This window comes from Python bivittatus, unplaced genomic scaffold (assembly GCF_059951505.1).
Source record: "Python bivittatus isolate LINGU-HERP-01145 unplaced genomic scaffold, Pbiv_v1 ctg000680_np1212, whole genome shotgun sequence".
Taxonomy (NCBI): Eukaryota; Metazoa; Chordata; class Lepidosauria; order Squamata; family Pythonidae; genus Python; species Python bivittatus.
In genome coordinates, this window is record NW_028277095.1 from 3,153,488 (window position 1) to 3,175,378 (window position 21,891).

At 43.2% G+C, this 21,891-nt stretch overlaps 1 protein-coding gene across 6 annotated transcripts in view; it reads left to right on the plus strand.

Moving 5' to 3' along the window:
* Positions 1 to 21,514, plus strand: part of FGFR1 (fibroblast growth factor receptor 1) — an 83,648-nt gene extending 62,134 nt beyond the window's left edge. For 2 of the 6 annotated variants that reach the window (XM_088152038.1, XM_088152040.1), the window contains 11 exons: positions 2,277 to 2,421; positions 5,018 to 5,220; positions 8,128 to 8,273; positions 9,357 to 9,478; positions 9,904 to 10,014; positions 10,219 to 10,409; positions 12,351 to 12,473; positions 13,690 to 13,760; positions 15,777 to 15,914; positions 17,794 to 17,899; positions 18,810 to 21,514. In XM_088152038.1, coding sequence (XP_088008164.1) covers positions 2,277 to 2,421; positions 5,018 to 5,220; positions 8,128 to 8,273; positions 9,357 to 9,478; positions 9,904 to 10,014; positions 10,219 to 10,409; positions 12,351 to 12,473; positions 13,690 to 13,760; positions 15,777 to 15,914; positions 17,794 to 17,899; positions 18,810 to 18,986 — 1,533 coding nt within the window. In that variant the 3' untranslated portion in view covers positions 18,987 to 21,514. Of the gene's footprint in view, positions 1 to 1,100; positions 1,252 to 2,276; positions 2,422 to 5,017; positions 5,221 to 8,127; positions 8,274 to 9,356; positions 9,479 to 9,903; positions 10,015 to 10,218; positions 10,410 to 12,350; positions 12,474 to 13,689; positions 13,761 to 15,776; positions 15,915 to 17,793; positions 17,900 to 18,128; positions 18,230 to 18,809 lie in introns of all 6 variants that reach the window. The other 4 variants (XM_088152039.1, XM_088152042.1, XR_015798139.1 and 1 more) reach the window with 3 other exon arrangements.
* Positions 21,515 to 21,891: the final 377 nt, after the last annotated feature.

A 21,891-nucleotide genomic window follows, 5' to 3' on the forward strand; every position in this document is an offset into this window, starting at 1 on the left:
TAACATTTTGTTAATTCAGGGCTCATTTCTTCAATCTTAGGAGAGAAAGCTTATGATGCATCTCAGAAACAGGGTCAGGTAGCTTGGATTGGAGGAGTAATATGGGCCCAGTCAATCAGACAGACTATGTCAACTCAGCTAAGTTTGAACTTGTAGTACTAGCAAAATCTATGGAAGGGAAGCAGGTTCTGAAGGACTTCTGCTTGGATGAAGCTCAGAGGCCAGGGCTCATGTCTATGACCATGAATAGAATCAAATGCAATAATCAAGTCCAAGTTGTTGGACTTCTTTAAGGCTCTGAAAAAGCCAGAGGCAAATCTTTTATTTGAGGTTCTCCCTAGCAAATTTTAAAGATTGCTTTAAATCCCCTCATATGCCAAGAGAAATTTCATGAAGTTTTCCAGCATCTTCTGGTAAGACTGCATCTATTGAACTGAACTGTGCCACGTAGCCATAAAACTAACACACTTGCTCCTTTAGCATATGTTAGGGAGGCAACCTTTAGGCAAAGGTCATGTGTGGGCTTTTGGAAGCATGCAATGTGTGCATTCACAAAATGGCTGCCACTGAAGGCTTGACCAGTCACAAAATGGCTATCCGGGTGGGTGTCGCGGGCAAACGATACTCATTTACCAAAAGACAAACTAGTCAACTGAAATGTTCTCAACATCCCAGGAGGGGCTCAAAAAGACATTTGGTAAATGAATTTGATCTAGAACCAGTGCTGTGCAGTGCAAGAGGTCAGCTTCCTACTGAACCCCTTTTAAAATTAAACTTTTAGAAAAACTTCAGTGGGACAGGGAATCTGGTGGGCACCACGAGGTGTGTCTAGAATACACTGCTGTCTATGAGCCTTTTGTTACTGATGCCTGGTACAAGTTATATTTTAAGCAAGACATGGGCGTGATGCAATTTGGGCCCCTAGAGCTTTCTTGGAAATGAGAGACGCCAGCAAGGGGGGCCAAAGGGGGGGTATTCCAGCCCTTGTTTCTGACTGAGCTCAGGGGGAGGGGGTCATACGACTGTCATTGTTGATCTCAGAGCAGCGATGCCCATCCCCTGGCTGCCCAGTGATTCCTCTGTTGTTGGTCTTGTTCTAGCACTCGGGAATTAATAGCTCTGATGCGGAGGTGCTGACCCTGTATAATGTGACAGAGGCTGAGAGCGGGGAGTATGTTTGTAAGGTTTCCAATTATATTGGTGAGGCTAACCAGTCTGCGTGGCTGACCGTCACCAGACCCGTGGCTGAAGGTAAACGGGAAGAATGCCACTTTGGGGGATCCTTAGTGGTGGAAAGAAAAAAAAAACCAAACTCTTGTGGCTCTCCTGTTTCTCCTCTGTTTCTGGTGCCGTAAGCCATGGAAAAATCCTCGGAAGGGCTGATCAGTTACGTTTCGTGCTCTGCTTCTGTCCCGCTTCCTAACAGCTTGCTGTTTTGTTCATCTTTTTCCTAACCACCTTCCTGCATTAATTAAACCAGAACTGAGACATGATTCCCAGAAATCTTCTGCTTGAACACCCAGTTGTGTTCTTCTCCCTTGGGGCCTTGTGGTAAGCCTGTCGGAGAAATACTGATAATTATCTCATTTCTTCCCAGAGTATTAAACTAAGGTAAATACCACGGTCTCAATATAGACCTCCTTTGGGGACAGCACAATCAAAACCTCACGTAACAGAAATGCGTGTGTGTATTTGTTACATTATGTACCCTATTGCTTTCCACCTGGCTGCCAATGATCCAAGTCTTCCTTTCAGGATGTGCGGTTTCGAATTCCGCAACTCTCCTCCACTTTTCCCGCCAAAGCAAAATCGCCTTGCTTCTCTTGTGCGTTTCTTACTGGAAGCAACCTGTTCCCTCTTTTCTTTCAAGAGCACGTCAGCTCTATACGCCGAACTTCCTCTCTTCTCTGGCCCTTCCATTTCCACCCCTCACTTCGCCTGTCCCATGCTGTGAAACTACGCTGGTCTTCGCCTTCCCAAGGTCAATTTTTCCATGTGGCCCATCCCTAGCATGTTCAGATGGGCAGGGAAGTTCAGTATGGTGAAGGGTTGTTTTTTTGTTGTTTTGTTTTAACACTGCCCGCTTTAAGCCAGCCTAGATTGGTGATTGTCCTGAGGCTCTCTGTCCTTAGGCTACAGTGGTGTCTGTGTTCTTCAGGAGATCTTGAGAGGCATGTTATCTCCTTCCTCCTCCTGCAGCTTGTCTTACATTTGCTCGTCCTATTTTCCTGGTTTTTTGTTTTGTTTTGTTTTGCTTCCATTTTTCCCCTTTCTAGACAGCTGGTGTTAACACAACTGACAAAGAAATGGAAGTTCTTCACTTAAGGAATGTCTCCTTTGAGGATGCTGGGCAGTATACTTGTTTGGCGGGTAATTCTATTGGGATCTCCCATCACTCTGCATGGTTGACGGTTCTAGAAGGTATATACTGGTTCTGTTCCTTTCTCTGCCTCCTTGCTGTTTGGGAATTAGTTTGCCATGGTTTGCAAGAGCCAGGGACCTTGGAGGTAGGGAAGGAGGAGGGCTAGAGGGCCCCCACCAATTGGCTTCCTCCTATGGACGGGGATGGCATATTGGACAATCAAAATGTATCAGTCGGCCCCAGTTCAGGATAGGAGGCTTCTGGTGATCCTGCAAGTAAGCCATCACCTCCCATTTGGTCCCTTTTCCTCTTCTGCTAAATTGGGATAGTCCTCAGCACCATGGTGGCTCTCGCAGGCCAAGGTATTGTGCATTTCTAATTCGAGTTTAACTAGAGGCTAGGTCCAGGTTTTTCATAGGCCGGTTCCATTCTTTTAGGCAAGGCTGTCACCCTCTCGGTGCTTTACTTTGCCTTTGGCAGAGAAAAGACAGAGTTGACACATGGGGCCCAAAGGTGCAATTCCAGAGATATGCAAGATGGACTTGGGAGTGATAGCAGGCCAGCCAAATGCAATACAGGATAGAAATAGGGGCAGCAGCTTGGGGTACTTTGAATTTCCAACTTTTCCAAATTAGAGAGACATCTGTAAGTGCTCAAATGCCTCTTTGAAAATTCACCTTTACCCAAACTGTGTTGCTTTTAAAAAAGAAACATCAGAAGGCAGCCAATGAGCCAGAGTCAGTACAAAGAAGTCATTATATAATGCTCTTTATCAGGGCTGCAATGCTGAGTGCCTATCCACGTTCCCCTATATGTGCAAGTAAGAGCACATATGCACGCTACCTTTCTCACTCTTGGGAGTAGCACGCTCTGCCCACATTCACTACAATAAAATACCAGTTGGAAACTAAAGAATAGATTGGCTGCACTTTTTCCCTGGTGTGGTCCACGTGTACATATACATCAACTTAGAAGTCAGCCCAGCAGCACAATAATTGCTCATGATTGCATACCTACACCCACATGTACACACCCACCCTAAAAAGATAGAACAACATATGTATGAGAGTTGGAGAAGCTGGATATCAATTTTTCCTTGTCCTGTTTATCAACACGCAAGATACATAGGAAAAGATGGGACCATTCCGGTTCCTCGTTCACTCCCCGCAAAGAGCCGATTACAGAAATTAAGCACCCAAGACCCAAAATATGGCTTATTACTTCATGGCCTTGCCCTTGAATGGGAATGGAATCTGGCTTTGGTGGAATGGAATCTTGCATCCTTCTCTTTGGGCTTAGAAGGTTCTGCATGAGTTTCTGTTTGGTGGACAGGCCTGCTTACTTGATGATGGCCTCCTTTTGCAGCCATCAATAGGTAGCTGGCAAGAACCTGATAACGGATTGGGGAGGAAGGCACAAGCTGTTGCTGTATATTGTATTCATGCCCCCTCCCAAACCTTTTCCGTTGTCAGGGTTTACTTTTCCTCTCCTTGTCACACCTGTACCCATTCAGAACTCTACCATCTTTAAAGGGAAAGATGATAATCGGGCCATTTTATTTTCTCTGATCACATCTTCTCTATCCTCCTCCCATCCCCTTACCATTCTCTGATTACTGTTATTTCTGGGGAAGGAAATTTGGAGTGGGGTGGGGGAAATGTTGATTTCTTGCTTCATCCCCTTTTAAAGGGTTGTGCCTCTACTCAATACCTCTGCATAACACATTCAGAATGTTGTTATAATGCAGGCATTGTGTTTTCTTACTGGCAATTGTCCTATAGTCAAGTATTAAGCTGTTGCCACTGTAGCTGACCAAGTAAGGTGGCACTACCATCTCAGAAATGGTTTTGCTGCTGAGAATATTTCTGGGCAAAACCTTGCCCAGTTTGGTGCAATAGAAAAAGTGGTACCATTTGGCCCCCTTGACGTATCTGCTGGGCAAACATGCTCTGTACGATTCTGGAAGGTTTGCTTTGGCAGCACGATACGGTCCTCAAGTCAGCCAAGTTTTATAAAACAAAACAAAAGGAATAAGCTGGAAATCTTTTTCAGCATTTATCATTAATGAACATTTGGGAGGGAGGAATATAAATGCCAGGACTTCATCTCCCTCCAGCATCCTGTTGCACAGGCCAAGGCAAAAGAAGCCTCCTTTGCAACAGCCACTGCTATATCATCAAATGAAATAAATGGACTTTCTTTAGACTCAGCAGCCATATCTGAAGTTATTGATTCTGAATCTGAAGTTAGTGAAGTTATTGAAGTGATTCCAGCATATCGTACAAGAGTCTGTTCTGGAAACTGAACTGATGCATGCTGGTTTGGGTTGAGAGGTGAAAAGCCTTTGGTATCACCTCCCCCTTTTTTATTTTAAGGCCACGCAGAGGAGCACAGGAGTATCCCAGCTTCATGCTAAACAGTACAGACACTGTGCTAAGCCAGGGTTACTTTAATTATAATTTCTTGAACTTTCCTAGTGCCCTGATTCAGGTATTATGTTAAAACCATAGCAGTGGTTGGCTAAGATTCTCATACCATGTCATGCCAGAACCAACATGGTGGGCTTGGCATGGGCTGTCCTTTTGACCCTACTGGTTTTGCTAGTTGTCACTGATTGAGGACCTTGGGACTAATGTTTTCTTTACACTGATTCAGCTATAGAAGACAAGCCAGCCATGATGACCTCCCCATTGTACTTGGAGATAATCATTTACTGCACAGGGGGTTTCCTCATCTCCTGCATGATCGTGACCGTCCTCATTTACAAGATGAAGAGTACCACCAAGAAGACAGATTTCAACAGCCAGCTGGCCGTCCACAAACTGGCCAAGAGCATTCCCTTGCGCAGACAGGTAACAGAAAGTAGATAGGGGGTTTGATTGCAACCTATAATCCCCCCCTGAGTATCTGGCAAAGCAGGCTACATCTCGATCGGAGGCCCCTGTTATTCTTTCCAGCTCAACAGAACGTTGGGAAGAAATTGGGTTAAGAGTTTCAGGACCTTGTCTGTCCATTAGCAGGATAACTCTCCAAAACCTGAATAGCACAGGAACAAATTTGGTGTGGAGGAAAAAGCTACAAAAGGAGCATGAAGTTTGAAAATGAGCTCCATCTGGCTGCGGAGAAAAATTCCCCCGTGTATCAGAACATTCTGGACTGCTCCATTCTTAAGCTCGTTTCCTTGCTGGATACATGACCCACAGCAGATGGTCCTGGGTTGGAAAGAATTGCAGAAAGCCTTCTCTGCAGGCTTTCCCTACTTTTTTATTCTTACCAACCCAACAAAACCCTGAAAGAAAGAAATTAGGGCCTTGGGACTCTGTCCATCCATCCGCTGGATAACTCTCTGAAAACAGAACAGAACCAGATTTGGTATGCAGGGAGAGAATCTGGCAAAAGAAAGATCGGGTTTTAAAAAATGGTCCAGATCTGGCCAGGGGCTGTAGAGAAAAAATTCCAGGAAAAAGTTCCCCCAATGCATCCCTTTGGGAGAGGCGGTTGGTCAGTAGTGGAGAGTATGGCCATGTGACTCAGAGAAGACGTGTTATTAAGGGATTGGAAAGAATTCTAAAGGGTTCTTCTCTGCAGATGCTCCTAGCCTTGTTCTGAACATAAGTTTTTATACTTTGGAAAGAAGAAGCTGGTCATGGCACCAGGAAGAGCTCTTTAGTTTAACAAAGAACAGGGCAGAGATCAACAATGTAGCGCCTATGGGCATGAGAACAGCGACTGGCCCCCAAAATTGTCCCTTCTCCCCTCAAATATTTGTTTTAAAACCATCTAAAATGTTGCAGGAATGCTAAAGTCTCATAAAGGCTAATGAGAGTTTGGCACTTACCTGAGGAGGATGGAAAAGACCTCAAGGGCTGAAAAACTCCCAGTAATAATTATTGTCCGTATTATGCTAAAGTAGGGGCTGCACAGATTGTAAGCCATCAAGATGGATGCCATGTTACGGCAGATACTATACAAGTGCCTCCATTTTAAACATCCAGGTTTATTATTGCTGCAGCCTGCAGATTATTTTATTTTATTTATTTTATTTTATTTTAATACCACTATTTCTCACAAAGGGGTTCAGAACAGCATACCAGGAATCAATACAAACACAACCATCAGTTTAAAAAAAAAAAAAGTGATAAATTGATCAACTCTAAAATAAACGCCTTGAAGACAATAACGGCATCAGTGAAAACAACATTCATTTGAAAAGGCATTTGGAAAAGCAGTCTGGTGGTAGAGCAGTTGTCACCTTGCAAATGCCTCCGGGCAAATGTTTCGTCTTCAGCTGCCACAGTAGGCAGGTTTGGTAGTTCGCCAGCTTTCCAGCTTGCATTGGGAATCCTGCGTCAAGATCCCTCCTTGAGTTGGCTTGAACGCAGCAAAAGCTATTCAGATCCTCCGCATGGCATAGCTGATTAAGGATCTTTATTGCACGCTACACCAAGCCACTTAAATTAATTGGTGGCTTACGGCCAAAATGAGGATGCAGACCCTCCTTACATCCTCTGGAATTTAAGCCTGGTGCTGCTGTGAGCCACTTTTCCCATAGCTTAGCAGACACCTTGCTTTGCAATGTTCTCATTTAGTGACAGTTTGTTATTCATCTATTCAGGATCCCTGCACTGTAACCCCTGAAAACTCCTGGCTTCCATTGGATCTCCCATAGACTGGGGCCTTGGTGGGTCTGAAGTTGATGTAAGAGTTGGTTCCCAGACTGATAAAATTCCAGATATTCTTATGTAAACAGCCAGCTGCAAGCTTCATGAGACGCAGTTAGGGGAAAAAAAACTTTAAAAAAAGTCTCTGCCCTAATGTACATTGGGGATATATTGGTTGTAAATGGGAAATAGTTCAGTTGCTGGAATTTTTGTAACCTCATCCCTCTCTTCTCAAAAATTCTTTCTAGAGAGACTCTGATAATTATGCTTGGAAAAATCAGATTTGGTTTTAGGCCCTGCCAAAAAGCCTGACAATGCGAACGAGTTTAGATACGCATACAAGCAGAGCAGAGGCCGTCTCAAGGATGTTCTTGTCTCTTGCTAGCCTCTTCTCACAGCCGCACTGCAATCGAGGCAGCCCGCAGAAACGCAAAAAGTTAAACGTGAACTTGCCACGGAAGCTTGCAAAGGATAGGCAGGAAGAGGTGGCTGTTTTGATCTTGTATCATCAGCATTTCCATCTCTGCACACAACCTTGTGGCTGTGCTTGTTGACACATGTGGTCTAGCTTGTAGGGGCTAATCCAGAAGTCCTCTGAATCCTCTGATTCAGGGGTAGCTTGCTCCTCCTGCACCTAAGTAGGAATTAGAGTGCATGATGGCTTCAAAGGCGCTCTCAAGTTACATGCACAGACAGTGCTTCTGCTGGGATTTTTGGTGAAGTGTTCATACATACACGCACGCATGCACATGGAGATGGCCTATTCCAAGTTGGACCCTAGTCTGTCTAAGGATAAGTATTGCCTAAACTTGCTGGTGCTAGCTTTCCAGAATTACAAGCAGAAGGTGCTCTAGTCCTGTCGCTCAGAACCTGGGATTGAATATGGATCCTTCTGCTTACAAAGCCAATTGACAACCATTGGGATGTGAGTCTTCTTCAAGGTCCTGGTAACTCGAGTTTCTTTAAAGCTGCGCACCCATTTCCAGTAAGAGGTAATATAATTTGTTTGAAGGCAGGCAGCTCTTCCCTACCGAACTCCAGCTACATTTTCTCAAGAGGACTTTGACAAAGGTAACCCCCACTCTCTCCCTTCTTCTGGTGCAGGTCTCAGCTGATTCAAGTTCCTCCATGAATTCAGGTGTGATGCTAGTGCGTCCCTCAAGGCTCTCCTCCAGTGGGACTGCAATGCTGGCCGGTGTATCTGAATACGAGCTGCCAGAAGACCCTCGCTGGGAGTTGCCCAGGGACAGGTAACAAAGTCTCCTCTTAATTTTGGATGGGCTCAACCAAAGAGGCATTTTTAATGTTTTTAAGAAGTTATGTCATTGGAGAAAGCTTTGCGTCCACTGAGTTGGATTCACCTCTTTTATAAATGCAATCATAAATCGAAAAGCCAGAGGCAGAAAAATTCCAGAAACATTACATAATTTTCCATAACAAGTACCTTAAAAAAAAAAAAAAGCATAGACAACTTTGATGATAACATTTCTGAACCATCAACTGGAAGATTTTTTTTAGCACGAAGTGAGGGAGATCCTTTTTAGAGTATTTAAGTTTCCTGATGACCAGCCCTGAGAAATCATCTGTTTGCTTGCTACTCCGTGTGCTGCAAGGAATTGCAAGACAGTAGATTTGGGGAGTGTTATGTCCAACGGTTGGCAAAAATGCAATCTTGCTATCCATTTGACTCTTTTTAAAAGCAAACTCTTTGCATTCCAGTGCCCTTGGCATTTCTTGATTTGTTCCCTGACAGGAATTATGTTGGAAAAGACTAGAATAGAATATCAGATATCAGATAAAAACAAGAGCAGACCTTTGCAACTCTGTGTACCCAGATTGTAGATGTTTTTGAAATCTCTCCCATCAAAAATCTCTGTACTTAGATTAACCATCGAATGGGAGATTGTTTTAGAGAGGACTGGTCAGCATCTAAAATAATTTCTATTCGGTGCTGAGCTTTTGTTAGGATTGCATGTGCTTAAGAAATCTGTCTCTGCTCTTCTACATTTCATTATTCTTATCAGAAGGCAATAAATATTAGTAAAACTTCCAGACCACGGCCACACAGCCCGGAAGACCCACACCAGCCAATATTAGTAACAGTTGTGAAATTCCTTTCCACCCTAAACAACTAGGCCTAGATTTTTGATGCCAGAATGGTCTACAAAGCCTCTGAGAGGAATAGCGATACCTCTTGGATATGCAGACAGTATCATTGAGCAGAAACCAAAAAAGACAATTTAGATCCACACTTCAACCCTATTGGCTGAGTTGCAGTTCATTCACTGCAGGGTCCTCCCTGTTCTAACCACATTTCTTTGATTTTATTCTAGGCTGATTCTAGGGAAACCTCTGGGGGAAGGTTGCTTTGGGCAAGTTGTACTAGCTGAAGCAATAGGCTTGGATAAAGACAAGCCAAACCGAGTTACTAAAGTGGCAGTGAAAATGCTAAAATGTAAGTAACAGCCATTGTCTGCTTTAACTCCAGGTTACAATTTCCCTTCTAAGTGTCAAAAAGCTCCTTGTCTTGCTGCAAGAAGCTCTTGATAAGAGCCATCTTATTTCTATTCAGCGTCTGCATTTTTAACATTTGAACTTATTTTAATCTGTACATGAGTACACCCTTTCTTTCACATCAACCGATGACTGCAATTTCAAGTGAACTTCAGATCTCCCTAGCTGTGTGAATATATGTGTGTGTGTGTCATGAATACCCACACACCCATAGACACGCACCAGTGATGATTTGAAGTTCACTGAAACTGCAGATTTCATATATTAATAGGAGACATATTTCAGCCAGGCACTTCCAGTATCTTACCTCACTTCAGTGCATCTTTGACCCAGTCAATCAGGACTTGCTATCTTTTTCTTCCCTAGCTGATGCCACTGAAAAGGACCTGTCTGACTTGATCTCAGAGATGGAGATGATGAAAATGATTGGAAAGCACAAGAACATCATCAATCTTCTTGGAGCGTGTACCCAGGATGGTAAGTGCTTCTAAGGTAGAAGACAGTGGCTCAGTGACAGAAGCCCTACTTTGCATGCAAAAGCTCTCAGGCTCATTCCTTGGCATCCTCAACTGGCCACCACTCCAGATGGCCTGCTAGGTATCAGAAATGCCATGTGAATTGAAATGGGATGGCGACTGGATCCCTGTCTCTGCTAAAGCTTATTGCCTTTCTCTCTGCCAGGACCACTCTATGTGATAGTAGAGTACGCATCCAAGGGGAACCTAAGGGAATACCTGCAAGCTCGGCGCCCTCCTGGCATGGAATACTGCTATAACCCCACCCATGTCCCAGAAGAACAGCTCTCTTTCAAAGATCTGGTATCATGTGCATACCAAGTGGCCAGGGGCATGGAATACCTTGCATCCAAAAAGGTGAGCAGTCACAGGACAAAGAATGATAGAAAGAGTTTGAACAGAGGCGGGCAACTGATTAGCAGCTTGTGAGGTTGAGAGCCCCAGTGAAATAAGTTAGGATGGAAAGTAGATGAGATGAAGATTTCTTGGAGAAAAGGTGGGATTTTCCTTAATGGTGCTAATTATTCATCCTTATTAAGATATGCACCCCACTTTTGTAGTTACAGTAGCACTCATGGTTATCTGAGGAACCACCTCGCCCCGGTCATTTCAGCCCGCCCCACTCGGTCCAGCAGAAGGGGCAGGTTGCAGACCCCACCCGTCAAGGAATTTCGATTGGTGGGGTCTAGGCAGAGAGCCTTTTCTGCTGCAGCGCCCGCCCTATGGAACATCCAGCCTCCTGAGGTGCGGTATGCCCCCTCCCTCATGGCCTTCAGAAAAGGGGTTAAATCCTGGCTCTGCCAGAAGGCCTGGGGGCCGGATGGGGGCTCGCATCTGTGGAGATGGCTGGTGGGTTGATGGGTTGTCCCTCTCCCCCAGCATCTTACAGGTTTTTTAGGGCTAAAATCATAGGAAGTTTTAGGGCATTTTTAATATATGTTTTTTAATTATTTATAGATTGTATCCATGTCTGGAGAGACCTGTGTTTTTTCTTCTTTTTATTATTGTGAGCCGCCCAGAGTCACCCGCTGGGGGAGATGGGCGGCATACAAGTCTGAAAATAAATAAATAAATAAATAAATAAATAAATAAATAAATAAATAGTGACTTGTAGCTATAAAACCTGAGTATAAAATCAGTACAAATAAAATCAAAACTAAAAACAGTACCATTGGTGCATACTCAATTATCTGTTAAAAACAGTTGAAACTGTTTAGGTTTATGCTATCATTTTTGTGTGCTTCCTGCCTCAGAATGGCAGTGCGATTGGAGAGAGGTTCTGAGGAACTTCAAAAATGAAAGTTGGGGAGACAGGTGGCCATGGACCTCCAAGACCCCAGTTCAGAGTTAAAAGGTACAGGAAGAAAGTAATAGAAAGGTTGATGAGATGACTGCTGGTGTGAGCTGTCCATATTACTTATATTATGCGACAGTATACTTATTTTCAAATCTTTATATTACCTTTCAGCCGAAAAGGTTCTCCAAGTTGCCTGCTATATAATCAGTGGAAAAAAGATCTTTGCCCTGCAGCTTACACTCTTAAAGACATTGCACAAGAGGAAAGGAAAAGGAGCCATGTTCAGCACAAGTTCTTAAAAGAAATAACTCGTTTTTTAATAGAAAGTAGGCAAGAGCATTTTGATAGAACTGGTTGGCTAGATGGGTGGAACACATTTCCTCTCTCTGTGGCTACCCAGTGTAATGTCTGTTGGCTGTTTGGTATAAAGTGTTTTTAAAGAAAGAGGTACGTAGGTGTCATTCCCTAGGTTATGGCCAGCAAAGGGGCCTGGAAGTGGTGCTGATTCTTGGCAACTTCATTTTTGGCTCAAAACCTACAAAAATAAAAACTACATATGCCCCTTGACTTTGCGGATACCGGGCCCCCTCTGATGGGATTTGTAATTGTATTAAGATTTAGTGGTGGTAGTCGTAGGATAACTCAAGAATTCTGCACAAGGCCCATAAAAATATGGAATGTAGTAAAGAAGCAAAGAAGAAAAGAATCACGGAGCTCATGTTTCTAAAGGGCAGGTTTCTGTCTGGTGTGATTATGAAGAAAGAATGTGAGGGGTAAGGATTCTTGTAGCTGAAAGGTAGAGTTTCAAACCTCGGTAGTTGTACAGATCTGCTTGGTTTGTATTGTTTTTTTTTTTTTTTTGTCTTGACACAATATTGAGCATTTTAATGAGATGTGCTTTCAAAGAATTCAGTGGGTTTTACTGACCTTCAGCCCAAACGATTCTTCTGTACCTTCGCTGTAGGAGATTTGTCACGGTCTGTGTTTTCCTCTTTTTTTAGTGCATTCACCGAGATTTGGCTGCCAGGAACGTGCTGGTAACAGAAGACATTGTGATGAAGATAGCTGATTTTGGCCTTGCTCGAGACATTCACCACATAGATTATTACAAGAAGACAACAAATGTGAGTGGCATTTGCCGAAGGGGGGCTCAAATTATGCTGTGTTTGAGCATTGCAGAAAATCTCTGAAAATTTTGCAGAAAACCTTTTATGATTACATAGGCCTAGAAATGCCTTAGAGGAAAGACTAAGAAGGTAGGTAGCTAGGCAGGGAAGGAAGGAAAGAAGGGGGATCTCTACTTATTAAAACTGGATTCTTGTGGTCTGTACAACTTTTCTGGATTAGGTATGCATGGCATAATTTCCCAATATAGTTTTCCTCTAGTCACAAGACCTAGGAAAAAATAGATTTTGGGGTAAAATTAAATCCCGTTCAGAAGTTATCTCAGCTTCCCAAGATATTCAGTTGGGAAGATGAGATTCTGTAACTCTTTTTGTCCTTGAGACTAGTAGACAAATGTACTGCAGAATAAGGCTAACACATATGTATGTTCCTAAGTCACGTAGCTTACATGGTTCATACAATCCAGAAAAAAAAAAATTCCCTTCTTATTATCCTTGTCCCTGTCCTTTCTGGAAGAGAAACTAAAGGTGGTAAGATACTAATTCAATAGCAACTAGCTACAGCTTTGCTTAGTTCAACAAGATGATCGCATCAGGTTCCTTCAAACCATAAGACAGAAGACATTATTTCCAATTATTTCTAAATACCCCTTATCTTCCATTGCTTTTGTGTTACTGCTTTATTGTGATGAACGTCATGAGAAATTAATTGGATCTCTTTCTACAGTCACAAATAAGGCTTTGTCTACAGACTTCATAGTTCCTTGCCTTGGTGGGCAAGGCTAGTCAGAAAACATGCATTTACTAGAGAGCAAGCTAGCTCCCCAAGATGCTGTATACTGTCCCAATGAGCCCTTTGTGGATCCCAAAGTCATTTCTGCAGATAAATGCTTTCCAATATCCAGCTTCCTATTTAAGCTTTAAAAAAGGGGGAGGGGGGCAGGGTTTGCTTTGAACCAAAGGAGGTGTCTTTGGGTATATTGGTGCCTGTGAGCACAATGTTGCCTATCTTAGTCCTAATTGCAATCTATGTTTTCTGATATGGATCACTGGGACAAGTTGCACTAGAGGACCAAGGTTGGGCTCTCTGCTGAATCTAAGTCTTGGTGGTCCAGCACTCCCTCCTGTCCTATGATCCTTTGCATTATTAATCTCCCCCTTGCACCCCTCTCCCCCCATGGATTTGGATTGATATAGTATCCTTGCTGCTTTCTAGGGTCGTCTGCCAGTCAAATGGATGGCCCCCGAAGCCTTGTTTGATAGAATATACACCCACCAGAGTGATGTGTGAGTATTTCTTTGGCTCCTTAAACTACAGCTCTATAAAGGGCTTTCAACTGAACCTGTCCGGTGATTCCCTTGACCTCGTACTCTCTCATGAGCTGGGTAGCAGATGTCTAAGTGTCTCATACCTCCACCATCAGCACTCTTGCATCCTTTTCCAAGCTGTAGACCCATGAGCGGCAGATAGAGTTTCCTGCATGCCAGATAAATGCACAGAATGATGAGCTTTCTGCTCTTCCTGCCCATATACTCCACCTTCAGAGGCTCTGGTTCTAGACAGGAGGTTTGGGAAGCATACAAGGGGTGGCTTCAGTCTTCACATTCCTGCATCAACTTATTCACCCCATCAGGCTCTCATTGTGTTCACTTAATGTCTCATTTTGCTTATGGCTTCCCCTTGAAGCTTCTAGTCCTGCCTTGTCTAATTGGAATCACATTCTCCCTTCCCTCCTAACCTCTCCCCCCACCAAAAAAATATTTGGTTGCAGATCACAGATCCCTTAAGCTTCCTGGCATCTTCAATTAAAGCTGGTATGCTAGGGATTATTCCCAAAGGTGGAATACACCAGATGTGATCCATCTTAGTTTAATGAAATGCTAATTTCTATAAGCAAGAACAGTATTTTCAGTCTGTGTTATCTGGCAACAAGGGTGGGTTGGCCTAAAGTCTGCTGTTGGCTTCCATCTTGTTGCCAGTTCAAAGGTCTCCTTCTTTTGATATGTTCCTTTTCACCACTGCAGGTTGACTTAAAAAAATAACAACAAAGGCTTAAGAAGCCCATAGACTGTCTACCATTAAATAATAGCCACTGGGGACATTCAACAGAGGAGGGACGTTTCCTCCTTGTCTTGTTCATGAACTTCCCGGAAACATTTCACTGGCTGCTGTATAAAACAGATGCTGGACCTAAGCGACCCATACATTCTCAGGGCAGGGGCCCATCAGTTTCTACTTGCAAAGTTCAACAAGCCATACATAATAATGGCTTCATATTTACCCATTCCAGCCAGATTCTGTTGCTTAACCGGCTTTGCACAGCCTTTGGCTTGGCAAATCGCCTGAACTGCATAATCACAATTTGCAAGTTTTTTGTACAATCTTGGCTGCTTTATGATCTTTGAATGCAGCTCTTTCAAAAAAATATATTCGCGTATGCAGTATCCTTTTTTAAAGGATTTTGCTCAGTCATTCTGTCCGGAGGCAATTTAAAAAAAAAAAATCATAAAACAAATTGTGCCGTGATGCAGAAAGATGGGGATATGGGAAAGAGAAAGGAAACTCCCCTGGGGAGTATTTTAAGAATTTTAAAACAGCTTTGAAAACAAATGTACAAAAGTTCAGACAAGTCTTCCTACATATAGGTGGGGAAATGCTGATCGGATTCAGGAGAGGAGATGCGTTCTCCTGCCTCTCTTCTTCCTTGGATAGGAAGATTGATGCTAGATAAGGCAGGGTAAATCCAGTAGGTTTTCCTGCTTCGTGGATGTTCGGAATGGAGCCCCGTGGATTGATACTATCATTCCACCAAACTTTTTTTTTCCTTTTTCCCAATTTCATCTCCCCGACCCACCAGATCAGGGAGGCAGGGTATGTTACAGGTCCCCCCTATTAGGGAGGTCCATCTAGTTGGACCGAGAAGAAGGACCTTCTCTGTGGTGGCTCCCTCCCTGTGGAACATCATCCCTGCAGAGATAAGGCTGTCCCCCACCTTGATACTCTTCCCCAAGGCCCTGAAGACTTGGTTTTGCCAGTGGGCCTGGGGATCCCAGGTCGATATGGAGCCCATCAAATGGCTAATTTAAATGTGTTGCTGTTGCTGGGGGGGAGGACGGGGGGCGTAGTGGGTTTCGTATTTGGGGTTTTTATTTCTGTAAGCCCCCTGAAGTCGTCATGAATGAGTTGAGCAGCCATATACATTGCTTAAATAAATGAATAAATAAAATAGGGAGAGAAAAAGAGGGCCACGCTGCTTGTAACTGCTGCATTATAAGGCATGCTGTGTGTTGCATCCTAACCAGGTGGTCCTTTGGTGTGCTCCTGTGGGAGATCTTCACACTGGGCGGCTCTCCGTACCCAGGAGTGCCAGTGGAGGAGCTATTCAAACTGCTGAAAGAGGGGCATCGAATGGACAAGCCCAGCAATTGCACCAATGAACTGTGAGTGCACAGGGGTTGTGGGTGAGGATGGCAAGCAGCATACCCAGCTTGCAAAAGCGTGCACTGGCCTCGGCATCGGGCGAAAGAGTGTTTGCAGCTCCGCTGATTCTTCTCAGCTGCTCCTAAAGTGCCATGACCCTGAAAAGCAAAGTTTTTGTTTTTTTTTTTCTGTATACCAACTTTATCTCTCTTTAAAATTGTTATGAAAAGGAAAATCATTTTTCACTCCTCCTTGGCTCAGAGGCCTTTTCTTGCGGCTTCAAGATGCTTCAACTTCCCATTGGAAGGAGAGCGAGAGCAGGACTTGGTCATTTGCAAGTGGAAATGAAGGGGGCTTTGGCCAACCCCTTCTTGGCAGGCGGTTCTTCTGAGGTCGGTCTGTTTTTAACCCGAGTTCCTCTGAGAAGCTGCCAAGTTTGAGAAAAAACCTCATCAAGCTGAACAGCCCAGGCGTAACATCGCAGGATCCCTGCTGACTGGCTGAGACTGAATATGGCGACAGTCAGGCATTCAGTGTTATTTCCCAGCCCTGCTGAAAGCCTTGTGTAATTCTACATTGGGCTTGCTTTTCTGTTCCTCTGCTTGTTTTTCTCAGCAGAAGGGTTTCCCAAATTAATTTAGAGTAAGGCCATTTTTTCTAATTCAGTGGGATGTCTGGAATGGACCTCATTCCCTTTCCAGATTGTCCCAACTAATCCAGATAATGATAGTTATCCATTTTATTTCATTTATTCCATGTAGGCACTGTACAGCTCTGAGCTGACTCTGGATGGTGACAATAAAACCAAACAGAATAAAAATACAGTAGTTATGAAAGAAATAAAAAACAAGGGCTTCTCCCCCGCCCAACATTTAGCAGCTCACACAGTCATGGAAGCTTGCCATCCACATAAACACATTTCTGGCATTGTTTCCATGGTTGATATACAGAAAAAACTTCTCAGAAAGGTACTAGATTTCAACAGCGTGACAATTCTTTGTGTGTGTGTGTGTGTGTGTGTGTGTGTGTGTTTTAATCTATCTATCTTTGACCAATCTAAATAAAATAATGTTTATTTTCTATACTTCTTAAAATATAAATCTTTTAAAGAAAAATAAAGTTTAAAAGGGTGATTAGTTATTCCATCAGAGGCTAATGGAAAGCAGAAAGGGGTGGGATCTTAAAAAAAAATAACAGCAGTATTTAAAAGACATTAAGTACTATCTTATTTCCCCAGATGGAGTTGTACAGTATACTTTTTTTTTCCTATAAAGAAAATCATTGTGATCCCATGTTTAATTGAGTTTTAACTATGCTGTTGGCCATTCTTAGTTTCACCAAGATTGATACATGGCATTAGTTAGCAAAGGGCCCAGGAGATTCCAAATGATGTCCATAAACGTATAGAAGATTTTTTGAAAACAGCCAAAATCTCAGTTTTCACCTGAAGTCTCATCCTACCCAGATGGTGTTCCGGACGGCCTTAAAGAGCTAGATGTTCTCCCAGGCCGTGGGTAGGGTGGATGGAACCCAATATTTGGCATATGTTGGCATATGTTTTGGTGTTAAATGGTCAGATCTTCCATCTTGTTCATTTATTTTGTATGTTGTGAGGTACCCAGAGTCAGTTTGGAGTCATGTGGCACCTAAATCGAATGAATGAATGAATGAATGAATGAATGAATGAATGAATGAATGAATGAATGAATGAATACGTGCATGCATGCTTTGGCATTTTCAGGCAGTTGTTCCCTTTTTAAATTACTGTTCTGAAGTTGGAGTGTTTTTAATGTGGGGTGTGAGATCATGTGATGGTGTCCAAATCTGAAAAGGTTGCCAACTCCTGGAATTGGGTGGTTTTCACTGGTTTTAATAGCTTGGATTGTTCTGTCTTCCCAGATACATGATGATGCGAGATTGCTGGCACGCCGTTCCATCCCAGCGGCCAACGTTTAAGCAGCTGGTCGAAGACTTAGATAGGATTGTGGCCATGACCTCAAACCAGGTAAAAGACCCCAAAGGCCAATTTTGCCCTAATTAGGCTGCTGGGAGGTCTCTGCTGGTTTCTCATGGAGAGAACAAATATGTAGGACAGTGATGCAAAGTGAGCGCTGCAAAACCACAAATATTAGGGGCCAAATTGTTTGAGTTTTTAGGAAGGTTGCTTTATTTTTAAAATTAAATTATGACTATTATAGGGTACAAATTAAAAGTTTTGTATATTTTTGTCTCAGTGTGGCAGGAAATTATCTACTCATTTTTAACAATGAAGTCAGAGGGGTTCTGGGGCTAAAACAGTTGCCTGATGTCTACAGGTAGCCCTGCTCTGGACTAAGTGAGTAGCTTATTCAAAGCTGGATTCTTAGCTCCAGCTTGGTCACTATTGTTTGTGGGTTTTTTACACTTGGTTCCTGAGTGGAGAAGTAGAGATTCCAGTTCATACATACCACTGCATGGACAATTTTAGGCACTATTGACATAACTATAAGTTTCAGTGAATCCCTAAACAAGCAGAAGATCCCACAACCTCTGTATGGTACAGAGCTAAACAGAACGTTCTTCTGCATAACCACTGTTTTCTTATTTCTAGTCTGTAAATAACTGCGCCTAAATTCCTAAGTGTGCATGCAGATTTGTAGAAGGATGTCCTGTTGACTTTTGTACCTTGTTCAAGAGAAATTACATCAGCTTCAATTCATTTAGGGATTCATAGAAACACGCCTAATCTTATGCACACAACTGTAGATGGGAGATCACTAAAACAAACTCAATTTTAGTATTTTCAGCCTATTTAGGGCGACTAATTCCTTATTTTTCTAGCTTTGTCTGAGTTTCTGTTTCTGAGATCCTTTCACCACTGATGTCTAATGCTCTTCTCAACAACATTATTCTTACAATTCTCTCATTCTCTTTAGGAATACCTGGACCTCTCTCTGCCGTTGGACCAGTATTCTCCCAGTTTTCCAGACACTCGCAGTTCTACCTGCTCTTCTGGAGAGGACTCTGTTTTTTCCCATGATCCCCTCCCTGATGAACCTTGTCTTCCCAAGCACCCACCTCACCTTGCCAATGGTGGACTCAAAAGGCGCTGATGCTGCAACATCTGTGGGACCCTTCTGTGCATATGAGTGTAAAGTGTGTGTGTCGAATGAATGACCGTGCGTATGTGTGCACACTCTCCATCCAGCTGGGCTGGGGGGGAGGACCGCCGGAGGGCAGCCATTAAGGAACTGCCAAAAGTCCATTCCAAGTAACTGAACCCACACACCACCATCTTCTTCAGTACACTGCCATCTGTTGCAAGCCTTAAACCTTCTGGAGAGGTGCTCATAGAAAATCAGTCTTGTGATTTAGGGTGGGAAGCAGTGTCTAAACAAAGAAGGAAGATCCAGATGTCGATTCCTAGGCAGAAGCATGTTGTTACTTCTCAGAAGGAGATTCTGGGGTGGGGGGTGAAGAACATTCCTATGAAGATGAGAGTCTTTTCTTTGTCTCACTCACTCACTCACTCACTCCAAGCCCACCGACCTCTAAGAGCTCAGAAAGCAAAAATCAAAGCTCCTATGCATGATGTTACCTGTGGGCATCAGGATACCCTAAGCTGTAAAGTCTTCAGCTTCTGCTGTTTGAGGACATGTTGCTGTCTCATCCAAAGGATTAGGAATCTACACCCACAACAGCGTCCTAATTCTGGGAACTTTGCAACACAACGTTCTGCAGATTGAACAGAGAAAGCAATCCCGTTGTTTCTGATTGGCTTAGAAGCGCACTGTTCATTTGTCCTTCGCTGACCAAACCTGAAAGTGAGCTACCGCATCATACATCTCCACAGCACTGGGATAAAATTTAAAGGAGACAGCCCACTGAACCCAGGGCTTGGAAGTTTTCAAACTAACAAAAAAAAAAGGAAATTAAAGAACTTTTGTACATAGCTGCAACAAAATGTATAAATATTAATTATATATTTACATGTCCTTTTTTTTTTCAATGGTGGTTACCAGAGATAATATCACTTTGATAGTAAGTTGCTAGTGACTGGTAGGTATCAGTTGCTATAAAAGGAACCCAAACAAATCATATATTTTGCTACTTCTGCTGGTTTTGCTTTTTTTTTTTTTTTAAATTATGTTCTAAAACTTTATTTTCAGTTTAGGTACTTCAATAAAAAAATGCTGCTTCAGTTTTATATGGGATTATATCCAACGGCGAGTTTGTTGGTAACCAAGCCTTTGGGGAAGTTGTGAAATTTTCCCCACCTCCTGCACCCACCTGCCCACCCTTAGCCTGTGCTTTGGCCCCCTCTTTGGACCTAGAGTCCAACCTCAGAGACCCCCTCGCTCACTCCCGTGGTGTAAGAGAGAGTCGTCATGTTAGGCCTGAAGTCTCCTGAAGAATTGTGGCCTTAGTGGAATGAGGAAGCTTGGGTGCTGTGCTTCACCAGTAGTAATGGCTCACTTACTGTTTTGTACTGGGGGAGCAAGGTTTCCCAAGCAACGTGTGTGCAGATTCTCCAACCCATTGTGCTAGATTGGCAGCTTTGAATGAGTAACTCTTCTTCCCTTGGGTAGTGCCAAAGAGGAACTTGGTGAATGTCTTACCTGAAGCCACAGGGACCTTATCACAGGAGGCTTTTCATTCTCTTAATTTCTGTCTGTTTTTAGTTATGAGAATTACCTAGCCAAATGTTTGGTAACTATCCAGTTTTTTCAAGTAGTAATTTTGGCTTTTTTGGAGACAGGAGTTCCCCAATCTGCAAGGCACATCCTTTCCACTTCTTTCAGTCTTCCTCTTCGATTTCTTTATTTGATCATAGGAAAAGTTTAAGTCATTTGTCACTCCCCCCCCCCTTTTTCCCCTAGTGGCTATTTTAGAACTAAAGCCTTATCGGAGAAGGGACTTCTCCAAGTTACAAGGAACATCTCCACTTCCTTTTCTTCCAACACCACTACATTATCCCAGCTGCTAACAAACCTGTACAATTTGAGCCATGGGGAAAGTAACCTCCCTAGTGCTTCGAACTCATCTACCAGTACTTATTACCAGGGATGTCCACTGGGGGTTGTCGAAACAGTTGAGTTGGCCACAACTGCATGATCAAAGCCCCACCCCCTTTTTATGCTTCAATTGCATGATCATGACTGCCTTTTGGACCTGTCTGCAGATGCTGGTGCCCATTTCCACCTCCTCTGCAGAATTAGTGTAGCGGTCATCTCCAGCACTCCTCCTCTCAAGTTCTCTCCTCTGTTCCTGCCATCTTAAAGGCATGACTCCCTAATACCCTCCAGATCTTTTGGGACTGCTGCTCCCAGAATTCCCCACCTAACACTGGCTGGAGGATTCTGGGAGTTGCAGCCCTATATTTCCAGGGTACCCTTCCTGTTACTGTGTCCCCTGGATCCAACACCATCCAGTATTGAAAAGCTTGTCCTGCCTTTGTATTGAATCAGATGAATTAACGTTTGTAAAACATTTCTGTATCAAATTTGGAAGTCTTGTAATTTATTTTTTAAAGGAAATAATTTTAATTGAGAGTCCTGGAACTCTCTTGTTGCCTCCCTTTGTGTGCCTTTTTTTCCAGAATCTATGGCAAACTGGAGAATAAATCATACATTTATGTCCACTTTAATATCTTTTATTCAGCACCCAGAACATCAACCTACAGTTTTGACACATTAAATTCACAGGAGGTTGAAAAGCTGACATGAAAGTGACATTCCCATGTCCTTTTGTAAGGTGTGTACATTTTAGAAGGCATTCCAGAATATTAATAACCTATTTTGCAGATGAAATAAGTCCCAGGGAGTCAGTCAATTGCAGAGAACATACAGGCAGAAATCACTAAGCCAGAGAGTTTCACACAGGCAGTATGTGCTATTAAAGAATTAAGTACCAAAGTCACAAGGTAGTAGACAGAAGTTTAATGTGCACAACTACCAGCTTGGTATGGCTAAATTCAACTTCAGATTGCAACTCACAGAGCCCCAAACATCACCTAGA